We start from the raw sequence: 16,500 nt of genomic DNA, 5'->3' as shown, positions 1-16,500 counted from the left end.
ACGCTCTGGTGCACCCACAACACCAGCCTCAGCGGTCTGCCCTGCAGCGGCGGTTCACTCTGACCGCAATCCATGGATGGCGTAGTCAGACGTTTAAACATCAAAACCACATAAATAGTTCCGCCACTGGTTTGACCGCCCTGACCCACGGAACCGGGTCGCCGCCACGGAGACTACAACCACCAGCATCCACCAAAAAGGGTCCGGCTCCGGGTGTCCCAAGGCCCAGGGGGCGCGTCAGAACATTTTCATCACCTTTCATAATCACCAATGGGACAAGGCAGGAATGTCCTCTGTCCCCTCTCTTATACATCCTAGTGACGGAGCACCTGCTCTCATCAATTCGCCATAACCCCAATATTAGGTGGATTGAGGTGGGAGGCACCGAGTACAAGTGCTCTCTATTTGCTGATGATGTACTAGTATATATCACTCAATCACATATATCCATCCCTGCTGTTATGGCTGAAATAGATCACTTTGTTACATGGTCAAATTTAAAAATCAATGCAGCGAAGTCTGAGGCCCTCGATGTCTCCCTCCCCAAATCTATACAGGATTCCATCCAGTCCAACTTTCCCTTTGCCTGGCCCTCACAGGGTATCAAATACTTAGGAATTCCTATTCATAGAGACCCCTCCCATCTATATTATCTTAATTTTGGGCCCTTTATTGAACAACTCCATACAGACCACGGTTGGCAAGTTAGAACTGTAAGATTCACTACGTGAACCACTGGTCTTTTGTGGAAAAGCACATGTACACTGTGTTCCAAATTATTATGCAAAAAGTGTTTAGGAGTGATAAGGGAAGAATTTGTTTGTTTGTCAGTTAAACTGATTGATGGTGATGTGTGTCAGGGCTCTTTATATCACTGTAAGCAATTGCAGACATCTGTGCTAATTAGTTTGGCAGGTGTGTCCAATGAAAGGCAAGACTACTTAAGAAGGCTGTCCCACATTATTAAGCAGCTAAAATGGGAAAGAAAAAAGATGTGTCGGCTGCTGTGAAGCAACAAATTGTGGAGTGTTTAGGTGAAGGTATGACTACAATCAACATTGTGCCATGATCAGGATGAAGTGTCTTGGCAATCAAGAAGTATGTAGCTGATTCACGGTACACACGTGAGCGTGCTGATAAGGGCAAATTGAGGACTTTTTCCTACAGGCAATTACGTCTGGTTAAAAGAGCAGCTGCAAAAAAGCCTTGTCATAGCAGCAGACAAGTTTTTGAAGCTGTTGGTGCCTCCAACGTCCCCCGAACAACAAGATGCAGTGTCCTTCAGAGGTTTGCAGCTGTGCGTACGCCATCCTGTCGACCTCCTCTATCCACTGCACAGAAGCAGAAATGGCTCCAGTGGGCCAAACAATACATGAAGACTGATTTCAAAACTGTTTTGTTCACGGATGAGTGCCGTGCAACGCTCGATGGTCCAGATGGAGGGAGTGGAGGATGGCTGGTTGATGGACACCCCACGCAAACATGGCTACAGCGCCAACAAGGAGGAGGTGGAGTAATGTTTTGGGCTGTAATCATGGGGGGAGAGATTGTCGGCCCCTTTAGGATCCCTGAAGGGGTAAAGATGAACTCCATAATGTATGTGGAGTTTCTCAAACAGCACTTCCTGCCATGGTTCAAGAAGAAGAACCGTGTATTCCACAGCAAGATCATTTTCATGCATGACAATGCACCATCTTATGCTGCACATAACACATCTGCAGCTCTGGCTGATATGGGCATAAAGTGGACAAACTTATGGTGTGACCCCCATGCTCCCCTGACCTCTACCCCATTCAGAACCTCTGGAGCATCATCAAAAGGAGAGTCTATGATGGCGGGAGGCAGTTCACATCTAAGCAACAGCTCTGGGAGGGTATTCTGTCCTCATGCAAAACAATTGAAGCAGAAACCATCCAAAATATGACAAATTCAATGGACGAGAGAGTTCAGAAGCTCCTTTCGAACAAGGGGTCCTAGGTGCAAATGTAACATCACCTAGAATAAAATTTTGAGTAGAAAACTGTTTGATTTCAGTTTCTAATAACCTGCTAATGCTTATAATTTCAAAAATGACCATTTTTTTGTTCTTTATTAAAATGAAAAGGTTGATCGAAGAGTGTGGGGGATCTAAGAGTGTGGCAACACAGTAGTCAGGATTACTTCGAATTCTGACAATTTGAGGGTCATGTTGCAGGTAGTGCAGCAAGAAGGCACTTATGTGTCTTGCGCATCTCGGAGCCCCAAAATTATTTTCCGGGCAAGATGCAGCTAAAAATTATTATTAATTTTAAATCTGGTGGAGCTTAGTATAGATGGCCTAATAGAATCAGTACTGCACACTGCTACAAAGCCCAAATTATTTTTCAGCCAAGATACAGATAAACATGATTAGTAATTTTAAATCTGGTGGAGCTTAGTATAGATGGCCTAATAGAATCAGTGCTGCACACTGCTACAAAGGCCAAATTATTTTCCAGCCAAGATACTGATAAACATGATTAGTAATTTTAAATCTGGTGGAGCTTAGTATACATGGCCTAATAGAATCAGTACTGCACACTGCTACAAAGCCCAAATTATTTTCCAGCCAATATACAGATAAACATGATTAGTAATTTGAAAGCTTAAAACGGTTGGTGAGGTGATTTTAACCAATCATCAACCTTTTACCCTCCCCAGGGTGACACAGGGGTAGAAAAGTCATTTCGGATCCATGATTTGTTCATCTTTATGAACGTGAGTCTGTCTACATTATCAGTGGAGAGCCGCGTACACTTATCTGTCAGCACACCACCAACAGCGCTGAACACACGTTCAGACAGAACACTGGCTGCGGGGCATGACAAGATATCCAAGGCATAAGAGGCTAGCTCCGGCCATTTATCCAGATTGGAAGCCCAAAAAGAGCAAGGGTCCAGTGACACAGTCATGGCTTCAATGTTTACTTTGAGATACTCCTGTACCATCGTCGCTAGGCGTTGACTATGTGTCAGACTTCTTGTCTCCTGTGGCCTTGCAAAAGATGGGCTAAAAAAGTGGTGAAATGATTCCGCAAAATTGATGTTACCAGCAGATACTGTGTTTCTGTTATGGTTTGAGTGCTGAACACTCGACGGTCCCACGGTTGGCAAGATGGAACTGTGAGATTCACTACGTGCACCACTGGTGTTTTGTGGAAAAGCACATGTAAGATTCTGCAACAGTCTCTGCTGATACTCCTGCATGCATGCATCCCTTTCTATGGCAGGAATAATTACTGCAAATTTACTTTTGTACCGGGGATCTAACAGTGTGGCAACCAAGTAGTCAGGATTATTTCTAATTCTCACAATTCGAGGGTCATGTTGCAGGTAGTGTAGCAAGAAAGCACTCATGTGTCTTGCGCATCCAGGAGCACCAAGTCCCTGTTGTGTTGGTGGCGAGGTAACAATCATGCTTCCTTCCTCTGTACTCTCCCCCCAACCTCGCACAACAGAAATGTGATCAATGTCTCCCTCATCTGATAAGTCTTCCATCAGTTCGTCCTCCACTTCTTCCTGGGCTCCTTCACCTTCCTCACTAGTTTGGCTGCTACCATGCGCCCTGGTAAAACCATCTCCCCCACCCTCACATGCCTGCCGCCTTGGTGCTGCCGACCGTCTGGACCTTGCAGATGTTAGCCCTTCCGCATACAACTCCTCCTCCTCTACTTCCTCCACCTCCTCTTGTGCCACCACCTGACTCCGAATTCTGTTTAACATGTGCTCCAGCATGTAAATCACCGGAATAGTCATGCTGATAATGGCATCGTCAGCACTAAACATCTTCGTCGCCATTTCAAAACTGTGCAGAAGGGTGCATAGGTCCCTGATCTGAGACCACACCTCCAGCATGATTTGCCCCACCTCTGGATCTCGTTGGCCCAGGCTATACGTCAGAACGTATTGCACCAGGGCTTGTCGGTGCTGCCACAGTCGCTGCAACATGTGCAGAGTTGGATTCCACCGGGTAGGCACATCGCATTTTAGCCGGTGAAGTGGCAGGCCCAACGACTTCTGTAGAGATGTAAGTCGCTGAGCTGCGGGATGCGAACGGCGGAAGTGAGCACACAGTGACCGTGCCCTCTGCAGAAGGCCCTCTAGTCCGGGATAGTGGGCTAAAAATTGGCTAAAACCAGGTTCAACACATGAGCCATACAAGGCACGTGTGTGACATTGCCCCGGCGAAGGGCCGCACCCATGTTTGCAGCATTGTCGCACACAGCCTTCCCTGGTTTCAGGTCCAGTGGAGACAACCATTCATGAAATTGGTTCTCCAGAGCTGACCACAACTCCTCAGCTGTGTGACTCACATTTCCCAGACATTTCAAAGTAAAAACCGCCTGATGACGTTGAGCCCTACTGCCAGCATAGTAAGGAGGTGTGCAGGATCCCTTCTGCACAGTTAGAAAGCTTGTGGCATGACCAGACAGGCTTTGGGTGCAGGTGGAGGACCGAGAGGAGGTTGAGGAGGCAGAAGCAGTGGAGGAACTTTGAGATAAAGAGGATTGATGCACAACTCGTGGGGACGGCAAGACTTGGACAGCAGCCCCTTGTCCTGCTGTCACCATAGTTACCCAGTGCCCAGTCAGCGACATGTAACGCCCCTGTCCATGCCTACTCATCCAAGTGTCTGTGGTGAAATGCACCCTGTCACACACAGAGTTTCTCAAAGAAGCGGTGATGTTGTATGTGACATGCACACCTTTCTTTGAGAAGTAGTGCCGACTGGGCATCTGGTACTGGGGCACTGCGACGGACATAAGGTCTTGAAAATCCTCTGTGTCCACCAGGCGGAAAGGCACCATTTCTGTAGCCAAGAGCTTGCAGAAGGTGAAATTCAACCTCTTAGCTTTCTCATGGCTAGGAGGAAATGGTCTTTTACTTGTCCACATCTGAGGGACCGAGGGCTGGCTGTTGTGCTTAGACGGGGTTGATATGGGTGTCCCTGGCAAACTGCCGGTCTGTGAGGAAGATGCAGGCGGACATGTTAGGTTGCCTTGATCCAAAGGTGGTGCTATCGATGTCGGACAGCGCTCAACACCAGCTGGTGTTACCACCTCCAAATAAAATGATGACCTGCCAATCACTTTGGCTGTTGCAGGTCAAGAGGTGGCAGGTCTGCGTCCCAAAACAGGTGTGACTGCTGTCCCCCCAGTCACAGAGCATGAAGAGGCCGCGGATGCACAAGATGTGACAGACGGTGGTTGGCCCGGCCGGCTAGGCCGCATTGTAGCACAGTGAGCTTCCCTCTGCAACTTATGCTTCATGTCCATCTGCCGGTTCATGCATGAAGTACTCAAACTATGTATATTTTGGCCTCTACTTAGCTTTTGCTGACAAATGTTACAGATAACACGAGTTGGGTCATCTTTATCGATCTGAAAAAAGGCCCAGGCTATGCAAGGCTTAGCACCCATGCGACCTGAAGAGCCACCACGACTTGTGATCAGAGCAGAGTTGTGTTTGAGGATGCAGTTGTTGACGTGCTTCCAGTACTACGTCTCTGTCCAGGAAGGCGCAACCTGACCTCATCGTCACTAGCATTCTCCTCCACCTCCTCTGCTGACCTCATCTCTTGGCTGACTGTGGGTTGACAGTAAGTGGGATCTCCAACCTCATCATCATCACCCTGTGTGTTATCACACCCGTCGTCCTCAGAGCCAAACTGTTCCTGCCCTGACAAAAAACTAAAGTTGTCGCTCCAATCAGGTATTTGAGTCTCATCATTGTCTTCCTCATTGTCTCCACCAACAGGAGCTACAGTTTGGGAATGAGGGTCTACATTATGGTCAGAACCTGCTGCGTCTGGTCCTGTATCTGAATCATAAAGATTCTGGGCATCAGTGCAGATCATTTACTCGTCTGGATTCACAGAAGCGCTGGAGCCGACCTCTGATTCCCAGGCTATAGTATGAGTAAACATCTCTGCAGACTCAACCATCTGTTCTACGTCATACTCAGACGGGCAGCTGGAGATTTGGGAGCTGTGAGGAAGCAAGCGCGATTGGGGTGACACCTCTGAGGACTGGAGTATTTGTGATGTTGAAGTTGATGTGGCTCATCTGGAATTTGTAGCGATTGGCGTGGCCGTAAGAAATGGATCTTATCATATTGTCCGCTAAAAGAAGTAGACATTTTAGTTTGGCTGGAAGATGGTCTTTCTTCTGCAGATGTTACTGTTGCTTTAACACCTACCCCACGGACACAACCTTTTTTCCCCTTCCCAACACGCCCATTCCCCTTTCCACCAGCAGCAGGCCTTTTTCCACTCATTTTGGTGGTTAACTAATTCACAACTCTGGAGTTGTTTGCACAAAAAAACAATGGATGGGAACCGAGCAGAGCTGAGAGGCCAAACTGTGGTATTAGGCCAAAACTATTGGCTGGGTTAGATGCAAAAAAAAATTATATTCAATTTGAAACCTGATGGAGGTCAGTATAGATGGACTAATAGACCAAGTCCCACACAATGCTAGAAGTCCAAATATTTTTTCAGAGCTAGATGCAGAAAAAAATTATATTCAATTTGCAACCTGATGGAGGTCAGTATAGATGGACTAATAGACCAAGTCCCACACACTGCTAGAAGCCCAAATATTTTTTCAGAGCTAGATGCAGATAAAAATTATTTTTAATTTGCAACCTGATGGAGGTCAGTATAGATGGACTAATAGACCAAGTCCCACACACTGCTAGAAGCCCAAATATGTTTTCAGAGCTAGATGCAGAAAAAAAATATATTCAATTTGCAACCTGGTGGAGGTCAGTATAGATGGACTAATAGAACAAGTCCCACACACTGCTAGAAGCCCAAATATTTTTTCAGAGCTAGATGCAGAAAAAAATTATATTCAATTTGCAACCTGATGGATGTCAGTATAGATGGACTAATATAATGATGCTATGCCCGAAAGGTTTTACTTCACTAGGTGCAGTAAAAAAATTGGTTTTCTATACACAGGTGGTGTAGCTTGCAACACAGATAGGCTACTCCACTAACTAACACACTCTGCAATAGGCCAAAAAGGTTTAGCTTTGCTAGATTTAGCCAAATGCTGTTAAAAAAATCTTGCTCAGCACTGGCACAGACCTGCCTGGCAAAAACTGATAGGAACTGATCTATCTTAGTCCTGAAAAGGACTGCAATTACAATTAATATTTACTCCCAACCTGTCTATTTAAGAGCACAGACCTGCCTGATAAAAGTCGTAGGAAATGCTGTAACCTAGTCCTTAAAAGGACTGCAATCACAACTCTTCCCTATTCCCAAGCTATCTATAGATTTGTGCGAAAATTGGCTTGAAATTAACAAGGTATAGCGCACACAGCAACAGCGGTGCCGTCTAACATGCAGCTGCAGCAGTGAGAGAATGGAGGCGACGGGGAAAATGGCTGGGTCTTATAGGGCAAGGACATGTGACATACACTGCCAATGACACATGCCCTTGCTTGTGTGAAAAAAAGCACTTCGATCCTTGTGTGCGCTGCTGATAGGCTGATAGATTGCACCTCCCCACTGTAAATGCGGTAAAGAGAATAAAAATGGAGATCTTCATTATTCCTGCAGAGATCCATCCCCTGCCCCTCCCCCCGCCCCGCTGTACACTCAAACTGCGTATTAACATTAATTTTCAGCATTACTGAGAAAAAAATCCAGTTATGATTTTGGTGCACGAACAGTTATCGAACATAACCTCGAACAGCCGAATTTTTTTGAAATCGTTCGTGTTCGCCGAACGGCTCGAACACCGCCCAAAACAGCTCGAATTTGAGATTGGCGAACAGTTCGAGTCGAACAACGCTCATCTCTAATCACCGCGTCTGGAACAACCCAATCTATAAACATGTCACACTAGTTAACCCTTTCAGTGAACAGCGTAAAAACAAAACAAAAAAAAAACACTTGAGAAACTATGACTTTTCATCATACAGCTGGAAAAAAATTGAATGAAACGCGATCAAAAAGACGGATGAAAATAAAAATGGTACTGCTGAAAACGTCATCTTGTCCCTTAAAAATCAAGCCACCGTACAGCTCCATCAGCTGAAAATGTAAAAAGTTACAGCGCTCAGAATAAAGCGATGCAAAGATAATTATTTTTTCTATAAAAGTTTTATGTAAAAGCGCAAAAACATAAAAAATTACATAAATGTGGTACCGCTGTAAACATACTGACCTGAAGAATAAAGCTGCCTTATTAATTTTACCATACAAGTAACAGCAACAAAAAAATTCCTGAATTGTTAGTTCTTGCTCATTCTGCCTCCCAAAAATCAGAATAGAAATCGATCAAAAAATTGTAATTTGCACAAAAATGGTACCAATAAAAACGTCAACTCGTCCCGCTAAAAACAAGCCGTGACATGACTCTGTCAGACGAAATATGGAAAAATTATAGCTCTCTAAATATTCGTTTTTGCAAAGAAAGTATTTTTTAGTGTGTGACAGCTGTCAATCATAAAAACCTGATATGAATCTGGTATCGATGTAATTGCACCGACCCGAAGAATAAAGTTGCCTAATCACTTTTATACTGCATGAGGAATGGCGTAAAATATAAATAAAACCAATTCTTCACCTGCTTCTGATTTGTTTATTCTGCCTCCCAAAGATCGCAGTATGGCTCGGCGCATATTTATCCTGCGCTCTGCACTGAGCGCTTACACCGGGGTTTCTGTGTAAATCTCTGAAATAAGTGATTCAGATGGAAACCCCTGACAGAAGATTCCCTGTAATGAGGCAGATGGAGGCACTGAGGACACCTTCTGACCTATGATTTGGCGGTGTCCATTTTTTTAGGCATAAATAAAAGTGCTGTTAGCCACAGTTTTGTGCACCTCTGAAAAGAAGCATAACGCTGAACAGAGGCCATACGGAGTCCAGAGTAACTCTGCCTCATCTCATTATAGTGAATGGATCCCTCAGGGGTTTCATCTGAATCTCACCATTCGGAGATTTAGATGGAAACTCCAAAGAAAGTGCTCAGAGTAGATAAATGTGATCTAAAATGTTATGTTAAATGTTCCCAATAAAAGCTTCACATAAAAGCCCCCACTCAGTTCTGTCATGTGTTAATGGAAATATAGGGGACTTCCACGTTACTGGTAGTACAAAGGCTTTGGAAAAGCTAAATGGCTCCTTGCCCCCCAAAAGAAATTCAGCAAATTCTGCGCTTCCAAATCCCCCCTCCCTTCTGAGCACCGCAATGTGTCTAAACCACATTTAGTGTCCACATGTTTGACAGGGGTATACTTCCCAAAATGGGGTCACTTGAGGTGGGATTCAGGTCTTCTAGCATTTAGGGGCTCTGTATATGGAGTCCGCAAACTATTCTAGGAAAATCTTCGCTCCAGGAGGCAAATAGCGCTCTGTACCTCCAGAGTGTCGCGGTATGGCTAAGCAGTACTGTACAGTCACATATGAGATATTTCCACATTCAGCAGAAATTATGGGACAAATTTTGGTGCCATTTTTATCCATTATTCCAGTGTAAAAATGTAAAATGTAAAACAAAATTTTTGCGGTAAAAATTTAATAATTTTATGCCCAATGGTATAAAATTCAGTGACACACCCTTGGCGTCAGTATGATCACTGCACCCCTAGATGAATTAATTGAGAGGTGTAGTTTGTAAAATGGGGTTATTTATGGGGTAATATGCTGTTCTGGCACCTCAAGGGATCTCCTAGTGGGTCATGGCACCCTCAAACCATAACAGTAAAATCTGTAGTATAATATGGTGCTCCTTCCTTTCTGACCTTTGCACTGTGCCTCAAAAGTAGTTGCCAATTACATGTAGGGTATGGGCATACTCAAGAGAAATTACACAACAAAATAAGAGGTCAATTTTCTCCTGTTACCCTTGTGAAAATGAAAAATTTGGGGTTAAAAGAAAATTTTTGTGATTTTTTTTATTTTCACGGCTCTACGTTATAAACTTCTGTGAAGCACTTGGGGGTTCAAAGTGCTCACCACACATCTAGATAAGTTCATTGAGGGGTCTAATTTCCAAAATGGGGTCAATTGCGGGGGGTTTCTGCTGTTTAGGCACATCAGGGTCTCCCCAAACGCAATATGACGTTCGCTGATTATTCCAGCAAATTTTGAATTGAAAAAGTCAAATGGCACTCCTTCACTTCCGTACCCTGCCGTGCGCCCAAACAGTGGTTTTCCGCCACATATAGGGTATCGGCGTGCTCAGGAGAAATTGCACAACAACTTTTGGGGTCCATTTTCTCCTGTTACCCTTGTGAAAATAAAAAATTTGGGTCTAAAAAAAATGTTTCAGATTTTTTTTTTCATGTCTCTATGTTGTAAACTTTTGTGAAGCACCAGGGGGTTCAAAGTGCTCATCACACATCTAGATAAGTTCATTAAGGGGTCTAATTTCCAAAATGTGGTCACTAGTGTGGGGGGGTTTCCACTGTTTAGGCACATCAGGGGTTCTCTAAATGTGACATGGCGTTCGCTGATTATTCTAGCAAATTTTGAATTCAAAAAGTCAAATGGCGCTCTTTCCCTTTCGAACCCTGCCGTGTTCCCAAACAGTAGTTTTACGCCACATATAGGGTATCGGCATGCTCAGAAGAAATTGCACAACAACTAATGGGGTCAATTTCTCCTATTTCCCTTGTTAAAATGAAAAATGTGGGGCTAAAAGAAAATTTTTGCAATTTTTTTTTCACGTCTCTATGTTTTAAACTTCTGTGAAACACCTGGGGGTTTAAAGTGCTCATCCCAAATCAAGATAAGTTCATAGAGGGGTCTAATTTCCAAAATAGGGTCACTTGTGGGGGGTTTCTGCTGTTTAGGCACATCAGAGGCTCCCCAAACGCAATATGACGTTCGCTGATTATTCCAGCAAATTTTGAATTCAAAATGTCAAATGGTGCTCCTTCCCTTCTGACCCCTGCTGTGCGCTCAAACAGTGGTTTTCGGCCACATATAGGGTATCGGCGTACTAAGGAGAAATTGCACAACAATTTTTGGGGTCCATTTTCTCCTGTTACCCTTGTGAAAATAAAAAAATTGGGGCTAAAAGAAAATTTTTGTGATTTTTTTTCATGTCTCTATGTTATAAATTTCTGTGAAGCACCTGGGGGTTCAAAGTGCTCATCACACATCTAGATAAGTTTATTGAGGGGTCTAATTTCCAAAATAGGGTCACTTGTGGGGGGTTTCTGCTGTTTAGGCACATCAGGGGCTCCCCAAATGCCACATGGCGTTCGCTGATTATTCCAGCAAATTTTGAATTCAAAAAGTCAAATGGCGCTCCTTCCCTTCTGAACCCTGCCGTGCGCCCAAACAGTGGTTTTCCGCCACATATTTGGCGTCAGCATGCTCAGGAGAAATGGTGCAATACATCTTGGGGTCCATTTTTATCTGTTACCCTTGTGAAAATAAAAAAAAATGGTATAAATTTAATTTTTTGTGAATAAAAGTTAAATGTTAATTTTTTTCTTCTTCGTTGCGTCAGTTCCTGTGAAGCACCTCAAGGGTTAATAAACTTCTTGAATGTGACTTTGAGCTCCTTAAGGGGTCTTTGGAATTGTGTCACTTTTGGGTATTTTCTGTCATATAGACACCTCAAAGTTACTTCAAATGTGATGTGGTCCCTAAAAAAATGGTTTTGAAAATTTTGTTGGAAAAATTAGAAATTGATGGTCAACTTTTAACCCTTATAACTTCCTAACAAAAAAAAATTTGGTTCCAAAATTGTGCTGATGTAAAGTAGACATGTGGGTAATGTTATTTATTAACTATTTTGTGTGACATATCTCTCTGATTTCAGGGCATAACGAATTCAAAGTTTGAAAATTGCAAAATTAAAAAAAAAATTGCCAAATTTCTGTTTATCTTACAAATAACCGCAAGTCATATCGAATAAATTTTACCACTATCATGAAGCACAATATGTCACGAAAAAACTATCTCAGAATCAGGGGGATCCGTTAACGCGTTCCAGGGTAATTACCTCATAAAGTGACATTGGTCAGAATTTTAAAAAATTGGCCCCGTCATTAACGTACAAAGTGGCTCGGTCCTTAAGGGATTAAACTAAAAAAACTAAAACTTTCATTTGGCTTCTACATTTTTCATTTTAAGATCTAATAGCATTTAGGCATTTTTGTACTTTATTACTGGTCTTAAAAGGTCTTCAAACCTCTTAAAGGCTTTGGAGACTTCCCTGCCAAAGGATAATCACATTGCATATGAATTGTGCCCATATTATTCATTCATTATTCATTAAAATGGTGTAAGTTGTCCATAAAGACCTTTGTGTCTTCTCTCCTTCCCAGAAACAAGTTTGCATTTGTAGGTGCACATTGAATTTTCTTGGCAGTGCCCCATGGCTGGTGGTAAATCCAATCATCAAAAAGGAAATTAAGGAGATAACTGCTTTCTTAAGAGCTTGTTGTTATAAACTCCTACATTCTGAGTTATGCCCCCTCTCTCCTATATGGACGGTCACCTCAAAGCTTGATTTATAGATTATGAAGTGTTATCCGTGTGATTGGTAATTATTATTTGCAGCGAAACCTTTCTAAGGACCCAGTGGCCAGTGTGAAAGGTGCAACATTTAAAACTTTCATTATTAATACAGTTCATAGTATAAGAAAAAAATTGTCAAAAAGAGAAAAGCAGATACATTTAACACAGAAACCTTATTGAAATAATAGGTCAACTTATCTTCTGATGGCACATTCCCTTTAACAACAATTAAGAAATGCTCTTCTTTTGTCATTCCCTACATATCAGCTTGTCAGAGGGTATCCTACAATTAGCAGATCACAAAGCATCTCCCTACTAGTACCCCAAGTAACGACGAGCACCGTACATGTACTGCACTTGTTGGGAGCGAGTGTATTCAAAGTGATGGATTTATATAGTGTGACCAAGCTGTCAAGTACTTTTCAAAGTGATGCTAAAATTGCTTGGAAAGCGCTTGACAACCCGCATGCGAAAATGCATGTGAAGAACGCTTCACATCCTCTTGTGCCTGGCAGGAAAAACGCATGTACAATCCACATGTACAATCCGCATGCGTTTTTTCTGCCAGGGAGATGCAGAAACGCTCAAAAAAAATCCGGAGCATTTCTGCATCGTGGGCACATAGCCTTAAATTAATTGTATGGCTTAATATTGAGCACACGTAGCCATCTATACACAGCAGGAGGCCGCACTGCGCCATCTATACACAGCAGGAGGCCGCACTGCGCCATCTATACACAGCAGGAGGCCGCACTGCGCCATCTATACACAGCAGGAGGCCGCACGTAGCCATCTATACACAGCAGGAGGCCGCACGTAGCCATCTATACACAGCGGGAGGCCGTACGTAGTCATCTACACACAGCGGGAGGCCGCACGTAGCCATCTATACACAGCGGGAGGCTGCACGGCGCCATCTAAACACAGCAGGAGGCCGCACGTAGCCATCTATACACAGCAGGAGGCCGCACATAGCCATCTATATACAGCAGGGGGCCGCACGTAGCCATCTATACACAGTGGGAGGCTGTCCGCAGCCATCTATATACAGCAGGAGGCCGCACGTAGCCATCTATACACACCAGGAGGCCGCACGGTGACATCAATACACAGCAGGAGGCCACACGTAGCCATCTATACACAGCAGGAGGCTGCACGTAGCCATCTATACACAGCAGGAGGCCGCACGGTGCCATCAATACACAGCAGGAGGCCACACATAGCCATCTATACACAGCGGGAGGCCGCACGTAGCCATCTATACACAGCGGGAGGCTGCACGTAGCCATCTATGCACAGCGGGAGGCTGCACATAGCCATCTATAAACAGCGGGAGACCGCATGTAGCCATCTATACACAGCGGGAGGCCGCAAGTAGCCATCTATACACAGCAGGAGGCCTCACGTAGCCATCTATAAACAGCGGGAGGCCGCACGTAGCCATTTATACACAGCAGGAGGCCGCACGTAGCCATCTATACACAGCAGGAAGCTTCACGTAGCCATCTATACACAGCAGGAGGCCGCACATAGCCATCTATACACAGCGGGAGGCCACATGCAGTCACGCACACACACAAACATATACAGACATATACATACAAGCATAAACACATTAGAAACACAAAAAAAATATAAACAGACATCACACAATGATATCTGCCTGCACACACACACTCACTCACTCAATCACTCACACACACACACTCACACACACTCACACACACTCACTCACACACACACACACACTCTCACACACACTCACCATCCCCCGGCTCCCGTCGTCCAGCTCCTCTCCGGTGGTAAGTAGCAGTGCAGGGCGTGCACTGCGTGATGTCAAACTAGCAGACACGGCCATGCACAGGGCCGTGTCTCCTAGCTGTGATGCGGCCGGGGCAGCACACAGGGAAGTTAACAGGTGCAGTGCTGGCCCGGCCAAAGAAGAAGTAGCGGCCATGCGCCACTCCTGGGGGAGCGGTCCGGGGGCCCCCTGCCTCTGACTGCCGGTATGTGCCGCGGTGCCGCACATATTATAATGAGGGCAATCTGGCCATAGACTCCCCGGAGCCCCGGGCGGTAGCCCAGATTGCCCTCATTATAATCCGCCTATTCACCTACTATTGTAATTTTATATTTTTTCATCCTCAATATATTTTCCAGGCTTCGTGAAATTACAGAGGGGAAAATAATTCCATTACCAATTCCGGAGACCCTACACTTTCATCATATTCAATGACCAGAGTTTCGCTATGATCCCTTGGTATGGTGATTGCTCTTTCTTTTCACCCAAACTACTAAAAAAATTTTTTTTCCAAACTTGCATTATTTAACAATGTTTAAAACTAATTAAATGTAGAAAGATTAATAAAATACATACCCTCTGTGAACGTTTTTGTAAGATTTTCAAGGGGAAATATTATGGAATCGTCTCCAAAAACCATTCCAGATTTATTTGAAAAATAATCTTCTAGATTTTGTCTGGCATCAAAACCATCTTCATGGTAGATCTTGTAGTTACAGGAATCCATTGTGTAATCTTGTGTCACGGATGAGTTGTTTCTCTCTACACTGGCTCTTGAGGTCTTTATATAATTTGCAAAGCTTGTGAGTAAGAATTAATTATCAGGTGATGATGAGTCCTCATCTTAACATATAGAGTCATGGGATTATATATTCACATGTAAACTGTATGATCTTTCTATAAACAAGTCGATGTTAAGGTGCAAACAATGTTTTTTTCCGCCAGACAAAGCCGTGAAATTTTTCAAACGAAGACGCTTGAGGAAACTAGGGTGTTTTTTTCCCTGAAGTGTATTTTTTTGTATTTTTTGGTCATTTTCTGAGTACTTTATCCAATGTTTTGTGGGCGTCTTTTTTACTGTCTTTTTCCTGATTTTTTTTTTTTTAACTTCTTCCAACAATGAGGAAACCAATAGCAATTTTGTAAACAAAAATTATGGCAAAATACTGAAAAATAAGCCCGACATCTTCTGAGTGTCTCAAGAACCTTGCTTTTGACTTGTATTGTACTTGTAGATGCTTCCACTCAGATGCATTGAGGATCCAGAGGTATAGATTGAATTGAGATTTTTAATTTTAAAAACCGATTAAAAGGTTGCTAGATAAAATATAACACATTTAAAAAAATTAACATAATGTAAACACAACGCATTTTGGCTGACTAGCCTTCATCTGGTGTGTTTTGACTTGTACTGTAAGAATGGAGCATCTTCAAGGCAGAAAATACCTAGAGAATGATCTGCTTGCTTCTTTTAATCACTGAACTGCTTGCTCACACCCAACATGCACCGAACATCTCATTAATATATTTGAATAAAGAACAATTTTTGGCAAATTCAGCCTTTGATTTAGACACTTAAGGTACAATCAATTTTTATAAGGGCTATGTCTGCTACAAGGTGCTGAGCTTGGTTTGATCAGTCATTTTGTGCTGACAAACTCTCTTTAATATTTATAACTAAAGTGTCACAATTCCTCCTCTCTGTGTGGTGAGTGGCACCTCATCCATACAATCTGGGGCAGGGGTGTGCTGAGCTGTCACTATCATGATAGACAGCTCAACCATTCAATCTGAAGCTGGGGTGTGCTGAACTGTCTGTGTGGTGAGTGACAATCTAGTCGCCCAATCAGGGCTGGCTTTCTTATAGGTGTCTCCTGTTCGGAATGATTCCCAGACTATTTAGCTGGCTGTCTGCCGCTTATCTCTGCCAGTTGTAGCTCTGCTCAGTTTGGTGTGTTTTTGTTCTGTGCTTTGAGTTCTAGTATTTTGATCTTTGTTGACTGACCTTGGATTTGCCTTTGACCATCCTTTTGCTTAACTCCTTTGCCTTGATCCTCTACCTTCTTGGAATTGTGACCCAAGACTGTGACTTGACTACGCCTTTGATTCACCCCTCTGTTTATGATGTACCCTCCTGGCTTTTGACCTCGGACTCCATGACTTCCCCATTTTACAGCATGTTCATA

At 43.6% G+C, this 16,500-nt stretch overlaps 1 protein-coding gene across 1 annotated transcript in view; it reads right to left on the bottom strand.

Moving 5' to 3' along the window:
- Positions 1-15,120, bottom strand: part of LOC141171702 (indolethylamine N-methyltransferase-like) — a 34,925-nt gene extending 19,805 nt beyond the window's left edge. The window contains exon 1 of the mRNA XM_073655356.1: positions 14,891-15,120. Coding sequence (XP_073511457.1) covers positions 14,891-15,041 — 151 coding nt within the window. The 5' untranslated portion in view covers positions 15,042-15,120. The remainder of the gene's footprint in view (positions 1-14,890) is intronic.
- Between the last annotated feature and the right edge of the window lie 1,380 nt (positions 15,121-16,500).

This window comes from Phyllobates terribilis, unplaced genomic scaffold (assembly GCF_046119375.1).
Source record: "Phyllobates terribilis strain yellow unplaced genomic scaffold, ASM4611937v1 Scaffold_12__6_contigs__length_324123572, whole genome shotgun sequence".
NCBI lineage: Eukaryota > Metazoa > Chordata > Amphibia > Anura > Dendrobatidae > Phyllobates > Phyllobates terribilis.
The sequence above is the reverse complement of the archived record's forward strand: the minus strand, read 5'-3'. Positions and strand labels throughout refer to the sequence as shown.